The sequence below is a fragment of the Balearica regulorum genome, chromosome 5 (genome assembly GCF_011004875.1).
Source record: "Balearica regulorum gibbericeps isolate bBalReg1 chromosome 5, bBalReg1.pri, whole genome shotgun sequence".
NCBI lineage: Eukaryota > Metazoa > Chordata > Aves > Gruiformes > Gruidae > Balearica > Balearica regulorum.
The window spans coordinates 69,077,706-69,091,353 of NC_046188.1; the positions used below are offsets into that span (position 1 = coordinate 69,077,706).

General features: G+C 43.4%; 2 protein-coding genes across 2 annotated transcripts; one reads left to right on the plus strand and one right to left on the minus strand.

The window, feature by feature from the left end:
• Window positions 1-2,057: 2,057 nt before the first annotated feature.
• Window positions 2,058-3,282, minus strand: LOC104641051 (olfactory receptor 5AS1). The gene has a single exon (XM_010309596.2). The coding sequence runs from the start codon at window positions 3,268-3,270 to the stop codon at window positions 2,332-2,334; it is 939 nt and encodes a 312-aa protein (XP_010307898.2). The 5' UTR covers window positions 3,271-3,282; the 3' UTR covers window positions 2,058-2,331.
• A 6,486-nt stretch (window positions 3,283-9,768) lies between these two features.
• Window positions 9,769-10,725, plus strand: LOC104641050 (olfactory receptor 5AR1-like). Its single transcript, XM_075753108.1, has one exon. The coding sequence runs from the start codon at window positions 9,772-9,774 to the stop codon at window positions 10,723-10,725; it is 954 nt and encodes a 317-aa protein (XP_075609223.1). The 5' UTR covers window positions 9,769-9,771.
• Window positions 10,726-13,648: the final 2,923 nt, after the last annotated feature.

The following is a 13,648-nucleotide window of genomic DNA, read 5'->3' on the forward strand; positions in this document are numbered from 1 at the left end:
GTTACGTGTGATGGAGCCCTGCTCTCCTGGGGATGGCTGAACACCTGCCTGCCCGTGGGAAGTGGGGAATGAATTCCTTGGTTTGCTTTGCTTCTGCGCACAGCTTTTGCTTTCCCTGTTAAACTGTCTTTATCTCAACCCACGAGTTTTCTCACTTTCACTCTTCCAATTCTCTCCCCTATCCCACCGGGGCTGGGGGGGAAAGCGAGCAAGCGGCTGCGTGCGGCTCAGCTGCCAGCTGGGGCTAAACCACAACATTTTCCTATTTTCATTCTCTTTGTGATAATAATTTCTGTGCTGGTATTTGTCCTTTTGATTCTGTGAGCTACTAGCAACTCCAGACTGAACAGTCCAGCTCTGCCTCTGATTTACTGTAGCTTCCTACAGACCATCTCACAGCTCTTTCCTCAGCTTGGTTTTCTCAGCAGCCTGAGCCACGTTTGCGCAGTTGGGCCATCTTAGAGCTGGGCTTTTGATTCTGGACAGAGAGGGACCCGAAAGCTGGGGAGAAGATGAAAGGGGGAAGCTTACAGAGATATTTACAATCTATAGGAGGAAGGTAAAGAGGAGCACACTTGGTATACCTTCTTAATGGAAGCTGCACCAAATACAACACTTGCAACTTCATAGAAGTATTAAATTGCATCTTCACTTTTAGAAGCAAACAGCTGTTGCTGCTGTTTGTACCTAACAGGCACACACACAGAATTTTCTTCCACTGAGGCTGCCAACCTGAGAAATTACCATTTTCACTCTTCACAAAACACCATGATTATGTATTTTTTGGTGGGGACATGTGAAAGAACATGAAGAAACCCAGGGCCGAGTCAAGTGGGTCTTCAGGACCACTTTGTGTTAGGAACCACAGCACCGTTTGGACTGGGAGGGGTCTCGGGGAACCATCCAGCATCCCGGTGCTTTTCGGCTGAGCTGCTCCAACCAGCGGGTCCTCAACCCACCTGGTTGTTCTCGCTCGGGGAGAAGAGGACATGGTGCTTGTCTTTGCTGAACTTGAGGAGGTTCCTCTTGCCCCATTCCTCCAGCTCATCAAGGGTTCCTCTGAAGTCTAATCCTGCCTTCATGGCTACAAACTGCTTCCCCCTCCCGTTCACCATTCCCTGCAGATTCCCCGAGGTGCCTTCTGCCCTTTGTTTTGGTGACGGATGGTGCTGATGCTGAGCAGGATCGGGGCCCCAGTGCTGTTCCTTCAAGCGATGCCACCCATACTTGGCTGCCACTTGGGACTTCAAGCTGTTGACTACACTTCTACCTTGAAGGTCCTGCTCCTCATCTTCACCTTGCCTGCCTGGCAGGGGGGGCAGCTGCCATTCCCCATCTTCACCACCACCACTCTGCAGAAACAGGTTCCCGAGGGGGAACACGGGAGCATTTCGTGGGCTTGCAAAGGATGGGCTTGGGAAACCTGCAGTTCAGCTGCAGATTAGAGTGACGAGGAATTGACAAGGGCAACCAGAAGGGCTTCTACGGACACCAGCAAGTGGGAAGCCGACAGAAAAAGGGTCCAGTGCTGAAATGACAAGAAACACTGGGCAGAGGCCCTCTGCACCCATGCTGTACCAGTATATTAGGCAAGATGTAATTAATATTTGTTCATATTGAATCCAGACACCAGCGTACTACAAAAGTGTATCCTGACATCGGCCTACGTGTTTTGTAACACTGTGATGCTGCCTATACCATAACCATCAACAAGCATTTTGTAACGCAACTAAGCAGAAATGAAAAAATAATTATGCCGCGAGAAGGGAAACAAGGGCTTGTGGTATAGAGGCAGAGGCAGATTATGGAAAAACACGTGCAAATATTAAATAAAACCGTCTAGGTAAGAACACGGGATGAGAACAAGCATGAAAGATGTCTGGTGGGAGCAGAACAGGCGGGAAGGACGCCTGGTGAAACGTGAACAAGTCCAGTCCTAAAAAGATGATAAACTGTATTGTGAGTTATCTAGTAGTTATCCAAATTGGACTTTTCTTTAAAACATCTTGTTTAAGAGTTGTCTCAATAATTTTAAGCTACAAAAATATAACTTTCTGCTGTATTTGGGATAGAACTACTTTTATAGACAGTGAGGAGAAAGAGATCTTTCAGGGATGGGATCCATCCAACCTGGGCTTCTATTTTATAACGTGAATCACCTCCTAAATTGACTACTTGTTTTCCAGGAACTAGAAAATGAACCGGGGAAGCTAGTTCAGATGTAGCTATTCCAAACAAGTCATCTACATTTAGTCAGGCGGATCCCATCGCTTCTGGTTTTATTATGTATTGCACCAGAAACGCACTAAAAGTTTTTAACTTCTAAGAAAATCACTGAGAAAACACTCTTCTCTCTACTGTTCTCCTTAGGGCATCCTTCACCTCTTTGTTCCTCAAGCTGTAAATCAGGGGGTTCAGCATGGGAAGGACGACGGTATAAAATGCAGAGATCACTTTGTCTGTGTCCAGTGAGTAGCTGGAGCTGGGCCGTAAATACGTGAAGAGAAGGGAGCCATAGAATAACCCGACGGCCGTCAGATGGGACGTGCAGGTGTAGAAGGCTTTGTGCCTCCTATCTGCCACGTGGATCCGGAGGACGGTGCTGAGGATGCAGCTGTAGGAGACAACGATGGTCAGGAAGGTGCTGGTTTGTATAAAGCCACAGAGGGTGAAGAGGAGGACCTCGTTGATGTGCGTATCGGAGCGGGAGAGCTCCAGCAGCGGTGGAATGTCACAGAAGAAGTGGTTGATCACGTTAGAGCCACAGAACGACAACGTGAATGTGAAAGACGTGTGCACCAGCGAGGTCAGACCCCCGCTGAGATAAGCCCCAGCTACCATGGAGGTGCAGACCCTGCGGGACATGGCCACAGTGTAGAGAAGAGGATGACATACGGCCACGTAGCGGTCATAGGCCATCGCAGCCAAAATGAAGCACTCAGCATCAGCGAAGGCAGCAAAGAGAAACATCTGCGTTGCACAACCGACTAAAGAAATGGTCTTCTGCTGCGCTAACAGACTCACCAGCATCTTGGGAGCAATGGCAGATGAACAGCTAAGGTCTAAGAAAGACAAATTTTTTAGGAAGTAGTACATGGGGGTATGAAGGCAAGCATTGAGCTGGACGAGCACGATGAGGCCAGCGTTCCCCACCAAAGTGGTGGCGTAGATGAGCAGAAAGAGCCCAAACAAAGGTATCTCCACCTCCAGACGGTCAGTGAAACCCAAGAGAATGAACTCGGTCAGTGCGGTGCAGTTTTCTTCAGGCATTGCATTACCTTGCGTTTGGCATCGCAGACATAAGATTTCTCAGGTGATCAGTCAACCCTAGTGGGTAAGCAGCGCACAAACACGTTACGCCCTTCACAAGATAGAGGTAGTGGAAGTGAATCCAGTGGCTTAGATGATGTCCGTTGAGAGGAAAGCTTAGGAGGACATTTAAAGAGCTTTACAAACATACTTTATGTGGAATTCCTTCCTATATATCAGACATATTGCATCATTTACATGAAATAGGGCCTCAGGTGGGATTTTATTTAAGAGCTGGACCATAATGCAGGTGTAGAAGAGACTTTGTATGATATATCACTCGAGGAAAAACATTATTTGAGTATAATAACTGCTATACATTTACCTGCGTGAAGAGTAGAGTGAGGAGTTCAGGCAGAGTTAATAATGACCTGAGTCAGCAGGGAAATTGAACACTGGAAAAAATGGATTGAAATGCTGGAATATAAACAAATATTTTTTAAAAAGACAAAAAAGACATAATTAGTTTGGAACAAACACAAATCATGGAGTTTAAATGAAATATTGCTTCTCATTCTGGGATTTCTTACAAAATATTTTGTGGGGTTATTTTCCTCAAGCTGATTAATTGTTAAGCAGTTGATGAAAAGAAAGCCAGGAATATTGTTTTTAAACTTTCAAACACAAATATTTTTAAATTTTCCCCACCTTTTTTTTTTTCCCCCCCCTGAAATTATTGATTGAATTTTAATTACTCAGTCCCCTAGAAAACTAATTCTGGGTATTAATTTTACCTTTTCAGAAAAAGTGTGTAATTGAACTTTGTTGCAACGAATCTCACCTGTAGTTGGCTTTCTAAAGGTTGGTCTGAGCGCATCATCTTCAGCTCCATCTACAACCATGACAGAGGGATAGGTGGGATGCATCATACCCTGGCTACGTGCAGGTCTGTTGATGAGAACGGAAGCCCAGATGACCAACATAAATTCACTGCCAAAATTTTAGATGGTCACATTCGAGTGAGATGAATCCCATTTTAGACAGCTTGCTTTGATCTTGTCTTTCAAGATCTTTCGTTCTTGGTGAAGGCATGGTGCATCCTAAAATCTGAATCCTTTTCTAGGTGTGACTCCAGAAAACGTCTTGGGTGACTCAGGTCATGATGTAGGTCTCCCAGTTACGTTCCTAGAATAAAGTGACAAATTCCACAAAATTTCAATTGTGTTTTATTTTTAGCCAAGGCCAGTTAAACACCATATAACATTACAATTCGTTTTGACGCTTTAACAGGAATTTGAGATATTTCTGGGGAAAGTAAAAAAAAAGAACATTTCTGCCCTGAAAAATATTCCATGGTTACACACACATGGCGGTTTCTTCTTATTTTCAGCTGTTGATCATGCTCAGAAATTTAGGTACAGAAATCCTGCCAGCTGCTAAAAATTCAGTGGTCTCTGATGAAGACCTGCAAGACATTTCAGTTCCCAGATCAATATTTTAGGTGCAAAAATTAATAAAAAATAAACTCTCCCCTTTTTAAAGATACAGTCATTTTTTCTTTTGTTGTATCATGATGCAGCAATTCTTTTCCTTTAGTGCCTCCAAAATTCATTCAGTCAACAAGGCAACTGGCTTAGAACAATTTCTACACAACTCCCTGAATGGAAGGAAATTTTACTCATTAGGAGGCTTACCTGCTAGGGAAATATTTCTTTTTTTCCTGGATGCAGGAAACGTTTCTTTTGGGGAACGTCATAGATTTTATATCTTCCTTTTGGACACAGGAGACCATGATGTTCTCAAGGGAAGAGCAGAACAATTAGAATGCTACTGGTGTTGTCTCAGTGTAGAAATGTTTCAATGAAACAATGTGCTCTAAAGATACTGTAAACACTCTTGGAAATGCTTCTAATATTTCATTTGACTGGAAACCCATAAACAGCTTGGGTTTTGTTTTTTTTTTTTAAAGCAGAACAGTGCTGAAATGAGGATGGCCATCAAAACAGAGTCCAACCTGCGATCTGGATGCAAGGCCACTGGGACCTCAAAGCAACCACTTTTTGAGAAAAAAAAAAAAATTCAAAAGCACCTCAAAGTGATCATGACAATTTAGAAAACTGAATCTGGCAATCATTAGAAATTTTTGATCATATCAAGTTAAAAGGTGCTAGTTCTCACTAAAGAGCCTGTGTAATACAGGAATTATACACCCAGAGGATGATTGAGAGGAGTTTAACTTGTTACCTTACTCATATTTTAAACAGTAGTTAATCTCTTTCAATATCAATTTGTGGTGTTTTTTTTCTTTCATAGCAGAGTTGTGATATTAATTGACCTAAAGGTGTTCAGTGAATGAAGTAAGAATATCAAGCAGCTATCTAGGTGGACAGATACAATTAAAACCAGCTTTCAATTCAACTGTTCTTCACTAGCAGATGTTTAATTTGTTTGATAAATGTGCAGCTGATGTCTTTTTCTGTGAGGAAACTTGGGTAACTCTTTCAACATTTATTATTCCCCAGCTGACAAGCTTCATTTGCATTGCTTGCCTTTTCCTTCCTTCTAGCTAGTTCATGCGTACAGCAGAGGACATATATATGTTCATAGGCAAGCACTTAAGGTCTTGTGGTTTTATTTTATCTCAACCCAAGACATTCCTCCCAGTAGTCTCCAAGAACTTCTAAATGAGATGAGGACAACTTGGAGGCAATTTGTGTTGGGCAATACACCAGACCTCAAAGGCTCCAGAGGTCAGAGGAACCCCAAAAAAATACAAGAGAATGATCTTAACTAGTTTTAGATTAATAACTTTTAGATGGCTAAGTTAGTTGGGGGGTTTTTTAGCTATTATTGGCAAGAAATAAGCACTTCTGAAGGACAACTCATCCCATCGTAAAGTAAGTTTAAGGAAAATGATGTGTCTTGCTCTCTCCCTCCCTACACTGACTATAAAATAAGCCCAGATAACTAAGTTAAGCTTGCAAAGCTCAATTCTGTGCTCCTGAAATTATACAAAACGGACCCTACCCTTCCTATCCCCATACTCCATCCCTCAGCACTTATGAAGAACACACCTTGAAGCTCTGGGGTATTGAGTTCACAGATGACACCCCTGAGGCAAGACCCTAGACATTGACCAAAGCAATCACATGGGAGGAAGGCAAAGGTTTTTATTTCACCCATTTCAACAAACTGTCTGTAAAGAGATGGGAAAGCTCCACAGAGGTTTCCACTAGCCAGTAATGGATCTATTTGGATTTTCCAAAACGCTGGACAGAGGCTAAACTGTGACAGAGGACAGGGATGTCATGGATCCTCTGGGGTTTTTTTGGGGGGGATGATGTGGGAAAGCCTGTCCAGGAGAGTTGGGGAAAATGAAGCACATTTGGATTGTTACTCATATCTCTGCTCTTTCATTTGATATTTTTAGTATGGGGCTCATCACTCAAACAATTAAAAGCTACTTGTGTAAGCTTAACTTCTAGGCTACTCTGGTAACCCATGTAGAGAAATTATCACTCAAATTCTAGAAAGTATCCAGAGCGCAAAGATCTATATATAGGCTACCATGGACATTGCTTATCTGAGAGTTCAGGAGAAGACTGTGTGTCTCTTCTGATCCAGTTGTGCTTTCAGGGACCAGTCATGTGTCTAGTATTAATCGGCTGTCTTGGATGACTGCAGACTGTAAATCAGTCGAAATACATCTTAATGGTCCAACAAGAAAGACTGCCAGTGACATAAACTTATCTTTAAATCAAATAAGGAGACTGCAGACTGGAATTCAGCTCGCATGTGTTGGTATTGTTTCACGAGGGCCAGCAAAAACTTGAAATAATGACTACCCTCCCTTCATGTCAGGTCCTTCTCATGCTCGTATAAAGGCTGGTGGTTTCATGAGGCCAGCGATCTTCTGCAGCCTGTTGCTCTGTATGACCCCATCACTTAGAGGATCTGGGGCCAGAGACAAAACGTCATCAGTATAAAAAGCAACACAAAGAAAGGTCTCCAACTTATTGTCAAAGTAAATAACATTACCTAGAGAATATGAATCCTCTGCTTATGTTCTGGAGGTGGGGGGGGTGTTTCCTTGGTAGTTTTTTGTTTTCCTAATGAGCTCTGTATTCATGAACCAAAGACCTCAGCCTACTGCAACCTTTGCATCAATGGGATCCCACCGGGACGCATACAGCTCTTAAGGGAAGTTGATGGTGAAGACCTTGCCATTCCCCTGCTGACTGTTTGTACCTTCTCATCTGCAGTCAGCGCCAGGCGCCGAGGGGCAGAATGTGACAACAGCTTGCTTGATCAGAGCTTGTAGTCACAGCTTCTTTAAATGCCGTTGTGCGTCCAGCTTTCTAGGACCATTTCCTCCTGAGGAAAAGCAAGCATCATTTTTAACATTAGCTTCCAAGGTAGGAAACATATCCACAGCCTGAAATATTATAAAATCTGGCAAATCGTTGGTTGTGTCACTGTTTTATTCTCTATCCTTACTCTGTACTTTGAATCTTGCACACAGAATTGCAGTCTATGCTCATATACACAACAGTAAAAAAAAGTAATGAATTTTCATATAAGGAATGCTAAAAGTCTACAAAAAAAATAATGTGGTCAGAGAGGAAAATTGTTTTGACCTGAGCTGGATTCTTTCTTATTTTGGAAGACAGGAGAACACGTACTTGTGAATGTCCATGTGGCTTCTTTTCCTAAGATGTGGAGACTTTTGGACTCTTGCTCCTGGAAGTTTGTACTTGAGTGACAAATGACATTCAGGGCGGTACTTCACAAGAGAGGTCTCTGCCCTCAGCAGGGGCAGATCTCTCATAGCTGCAATTCAGCCGTTCTCTGTGGTTACAGCAGATGCAGGGTTGGTTTAAGACTTAAATCTGCGCTTAAGTCTTAATCTCAAATGACCAAGATCCACAGAAGTTCTAATATTGCCTTGATGAGCACTGAAATGTGGGGTTACAGCAAAAAAAAGAATCATTTAACAGCATCAGCTCATCCTACAGACCCTAGTGTTGGTCACTACAAATGGTCCAACTGACCTGTCTAGAATTTCCTGTAGCACGGAAAATTATTAGCAATCAAGCTGTTGGGCTCTGCAAGTTGCTGCTAATTGGTTGAACTACTCTAACTGTCTGAAAGTGCACTCTTAATTACTCCCAATACAACACAAACAGCAACAGCTTAAAAGATACTTCAATCATTCCATCGTTTCAGTGAGAAGCTCCACCACGCAAGCTCAGGCATTCATTTAATACACCTGCAATTAACAGTTCTCATTTTCTACAGAACTCTAAACAGAAATGTCAAAACAAGACCACAATCTGAAAACGAGCAGCATTTTTCTTGAAGTCAACATTTTGAGAGACATGAAAAGGTAATTATGAGGTTATAGTGTTCTTCCCTTTGTTTCACCCATAGACATGCTGTTATTTAACGTGCCCGTGGAGTCTGATGGTCTGGTTTGTCTGACTACATATTATCACTTACAGAGACAGAGTTCTACAGTTTAATCTAATCATTGGGTGCTCTTTATAAGCAGTGATGAGAAGCCTGCACCTCTAAGAGGCAATTCATTTCACCCCACAGTAGACATTTAAGGCAAAAAATCCATGTAAGCTACTTAGAAGTGCCTACTTTTTTCTACGACTGCAAATGAAGCCTTGAACTACCTCAAATGTAGTTATCTGCCTAGGCAGTAGGTGATGTTAGCCAATAAAGGTTGTCTTCAGGGTCAGAACCTACGTTTCTTTCAGTTTATACGCAACTCCTTTCTTCACGTTGGACAAAACAAGTGTGATTTTGTCAGGACAGACTTACAGACTTTCCTCCTGCCATTAGCACAAACAGGTTCAAGCAAGGTCCATCACAGCCATTCAAAGGAGAAGACAGGGGCAGTGTAATGTTTGCAATCAGTAAATAAACTTTAATAAATTATCATCCAATGTTTAACACAAACTGCTTTTCTACATGGATTTTTTTTTTTTTTTCTAATTTGAGGGTATCTTTCTATGAGGACTTCTCAGAACAGCACTGGCCAACTTAAATGTCATACTTAGGAGCTGAGAGCAATTTATTACTCTGCTATTTAAGACCAGAGCAGATAACCAGAATCATCCTGTTATTCTTCCTAGGCACCATGGACACAGATAAGCATTTCAGAAAATTTAACAGTAGAACTAAGGAGGAAATGTTATTAATTCTGATCTTTTTAAATAAGTTTCTCCTCTTTCCTGGAAGAATCTCAGCAATGGAACAGAAGTAATCCTTTGAGACTGCCATTACAGAAGTATTAAATGGATAACAGCAAGCTTCAAGAGAATGGAGAATCCAGTTCTTGCACGCTAACAGACAGCTAGATTTCCATTAAAATAAAGCAGCATCCAGTTTTCTTCTACTACATTCCTGCCCAACGTTCTCAGCATCATTATGACTTAGTCTTCTGTCCAGAGTTGCAACTTAGTTGTGTTCTTTGATTTTTCTCCCTCTTAAAGATTCAGGTTCATTAAAGGAATGGTCAGAAGAAACAAGACAACTGTTGATGAGTTTATTCTCTTGGGAATCACAGAGATCTGGGAGCTGCAGGTCATTCTCTTTGTGCTGTTCCTTCTGATCTGTGTCACCTCCTTGGTGGGGAATCTCGGCATGATTGCGTTAATCAGGCTTGACTCTCGACTCCACACCCCCATGTACTTCTTCCTCTGCCACCTCTCTCTGGTAGACCTAGGTAATTCCTCAGCAGTTGCTCCCAAAACACTAGCGAACTTCTTTGAAGAAAGGAAAGCCATCTCCCTGCCAGGGTGTGCAGCCCAGATGTACTTTTGTGGAGTCTGCATAATCACCGAGTGTTACCTGCTGGCTGCGATGGCCTGTGACCGGTACGTGGCCATCTGTAACCCTCTGCTCTATGCGGCCACCACGTCTCGAAAGGTTTGTGTACAACTGGCTGTGGCATCCTACGTAGTAGCTAGCGTGAATGAAGTCGTGCTTGTCAACTCGGTGTTCAGTTTACACTTCTGTGGCCCTAATGTCATCAATCACTTCTTCTGTGACATACCTCCGCTCCTGAAACTTTCCTGCTCCAGTACGACTGTCAACGAACACATGCTTTTTACCATCACTGCTTTCGTTGCACTCAGCACTTTAGCTTTCATTGTTGTCTCATACAGCTACATCCTTACCACCGTCCCGAGGATCCGCTCCTCGGAGGGCAGGCACAAAGCTTTCTCCACCTGTGCCTCACATTTAACATCAGTCTCAGTTTTTTACGGGACTATGATCTTCATGTACCTCCGCCCCAGTTCTAGCTACTCCCTAGACCAGGACAAAGTGGTGTCCGTTGTCTACACCCTGGTGACCCCCATGCTGAACCCTGTGATCTACAGCCTGAGGAACATGGAGGTGAAGGATGCTCTCAAGAGACTCCTAGAAAAAGTTCTTGTTTCCTTTAGAAATCAAACTGGTTAAAGGGGTGTCAAACTACACAAAATAAACTTAGACATCCTTGGATTTCCATCTCCATCAGCCACTGACCATCTAAACTACAATCAAAAAGACAGCAATCATGAGGACCCAAGTGCTTGTGCATGTCATTGCTGCAAGATACAGTGAGCCACTGCTTGCTTTTCCCTCTGTCAGGGTGTAGCTATACTGTCTGATTTTACCCTTAAACTCACTAATTATACTCAAAACCTCACATGCACTCCTTTCCCACATGCCACCCCTACCTTAAAGACTTGCTGTTCTTTGTGTCACTCCATAAGGAACTGTATTTTTCAGATTGAGAAGCATCCCTCGCATTATTTAGTTCTTCTGGCAGATGTTCAAGAGGGAATGATGGGGCAAAGAGGAGATCAAGGTCCTCATGGATGTTTGCTAAGAATAAATCTGAACTAATGTTTGAAACCAGGAACATTTCCAATTGGCAGTGTAGTCTGAAGTTTGCAGAAGCCAGGTTTAACATTACTAATGAGCAGTCCTGGTTTAAGATCAAATAAATGAATGCTACATATGTGCATTCCCCAAACAAGGTTCAGCAATCAGACACAACTTGATGCAATCAATTCTACGTGACCTCTTTATAAGACCCTTTGCTGATACAGAAAACCCATCTATTTTTAAAAGACAAACAACAAAAAAAATCTGCAAGTCCCAGCTGTGGATTTAAATAGAAAAATGTCATCTAAGATGATGGAACACCACTCACAAATATTTATGCATTAGCAGAACCAATGCCAGGCCACACCACATCAACTGAAGCCCTTAGGAGCAGCAGAGAAAAGCAGAGATTTTGTCTCAAAATACTTGTTGGGAAGCTCTTCCTGTGCTCCACACTTAGGAAAAATTGCCTTAGGAGATACATATTTCACCCCTTTGATAATGATCAGAGGCAAGTAAATACAAACTGCTCATTTCCCTGCTAGATATACTAGATTAGGGACACAAATCTTAGCCATGCAGAAACAGAGTGGTTCCAACACACTTGTGGCAATGGTCATCTTAGAAAAGATATTTAGGAGGATGACTAGTCCCTAGCCTGACGTCAGGCTCACTGAACAGACCATGGAAAAACTGGACATGACATGAGAAACCACTGACATAACAAGTAACACTGAGAAACTGTCAAGTTAACAGCATCCTGATGGATAGCCAGATCTCACCAGTGGTTAGGAGGGCACCAGAGGTGCTAGAGATGGGCAGACTTCACAGATGGCTGAAGGGGAAGCGTTGGGAACCCTTTAGGGAGCAGACCCTCACAGCCAGTGGTGCCTAGGAACCATACCAGAAACACCACATAAGACCTAGTTCACCTGGGTATCAGGAATAGCAAATTCAGGTGTGAATGTAGCAAAACTAGAATGAACATGGGAAAGTGAACAGAGAGGACCATTTATTTAGGAGGAGACAGTGGTGGAGAAACTGAGGCATCATGGCTGATGAGGGAAGAGCAAGCAGGGGACAATGAGAGAAGGCAGGCATTAAAAGGGGCTGGTGGCCCATAAGTAGGCTACTGGTCAGTTTGTCTGGTCAAGCCCTGTGCCTGACCACCACAGGTGGCCCCATCCTCTTATTAAATTATATTCCCAACAATAAGCTATGTATTTATGACTACTTCTGCCAACAACTGGGGTTTAGAGCTTAGAAAGCCTTTTGGGAAAGAGATGTAACTACATGCCAGGTATAAGCAATGCAATTATTTCACCATAGTCAGCTGGGACATCAAACTGAATGAAAACCTTCTACCCACCTGGCCATGGAGGGAGAGCAGAAAATGCACACACCTAGTAGAATGAGAGCCCGTGGTCACTTCTGCTGTATGCAATAGTGTTGGGAACAGAGAGAAAGTAGCTTTAAGGAGAGATGGAGCAGAACATCAGGCTCCATCCCTAAAACCAAGAATTTTTGTGAAGAAAAAGGAAAGGGGTTTAACATTGAGGATACTCAGGGATATTTCATACCTGGGCTAGACAGTCTGGGTAGTGTTTTGTTTCAGAGTCCATGGAAGTTTAGAAGCAGAGGCACATTCCTGCAATGTACCTGCATGGCTACTGTCAGGGAGCTGTGAGGGCCAGCTGGTCCCCAAGGGATGAGGAGCTGAGGACCCCAGGGCAGGCAGTGCCTCACTCCTGGGGGACAGACCTGCAGGGGCTGGCAATGGGGTCCATCAACAGCCACAGCAGTTCAGGGCTCATCCACAGTGTGCCACCAGGAACAAAGGCAGACGGACCAGGAACAGAGTTAAGAGACAAAGCTGCAGTCTTGATCCAGGGTCCATCCAGGAGGCAGAGATGCGACTGCAGCCAGGCACACCTACTGCGTGGTCAAAGGAGGGCTGATGGCCCTGGACTGAGCTGAAATGGGCCATGAGCAGGGGCGTGTGGAGTGGTCCAGGTGAGGCTGGTCAGGGCCGTTAACTCCCATTAGTGCCCTCAAGGCCCTGGCAGCTTCTAGGTGGAGTCAGGGAGCAGTAGCAGGAAAAGCTGAGTTTTGGCCATGAATTAGCAGAATACTAGATTCTTTTGGAGAAGTTGAGGAACTCCACTGATGAGGGCTGTTCTATGCCATTTAACCCCTCCTTTTGCTTTCCAAATTGAAAGAACTAAACGCAAGCCTCATTTTCTGAACCAGGTGAAATACCCCCTTTACGTGATAGTAAGTCTTCAAGGATCCACAGCTTCCCAAGTAGAGGCAATACAGCTTCTAATATATGAAGATGCAAAGTACTTAAAGAGTGGCTACAAAGAGGACAGAGGCTTTCTCTTCAGAAGGATCTGTATGGAGACAACAAGGAGCAACAAGTACAGGTTGCACTGGGAGAGATTTCATCTTGACATAAGAAAGAAATTTTTTACAGTAAGAACCATCGTTCAGTGGAACAACCTCCTCAGGG

Excerpts from the sequence above, each read along its gene's own strand:
- LOC104641051 (XM_010309596.2), bottom strand. The coding sequence starts at position 3,270 with ATGCCTGAAGAAAACTGCACCGCACTGACCGAGTTCATTCTCTTGGGT.
- LOC104641050 (XM_075753108.1), top strand. The coding sequence starts at position 9,772 with ATGGTCAGAAGAAACAAGACAACTGTTGATGAGTTTATTCTCTTGGGA.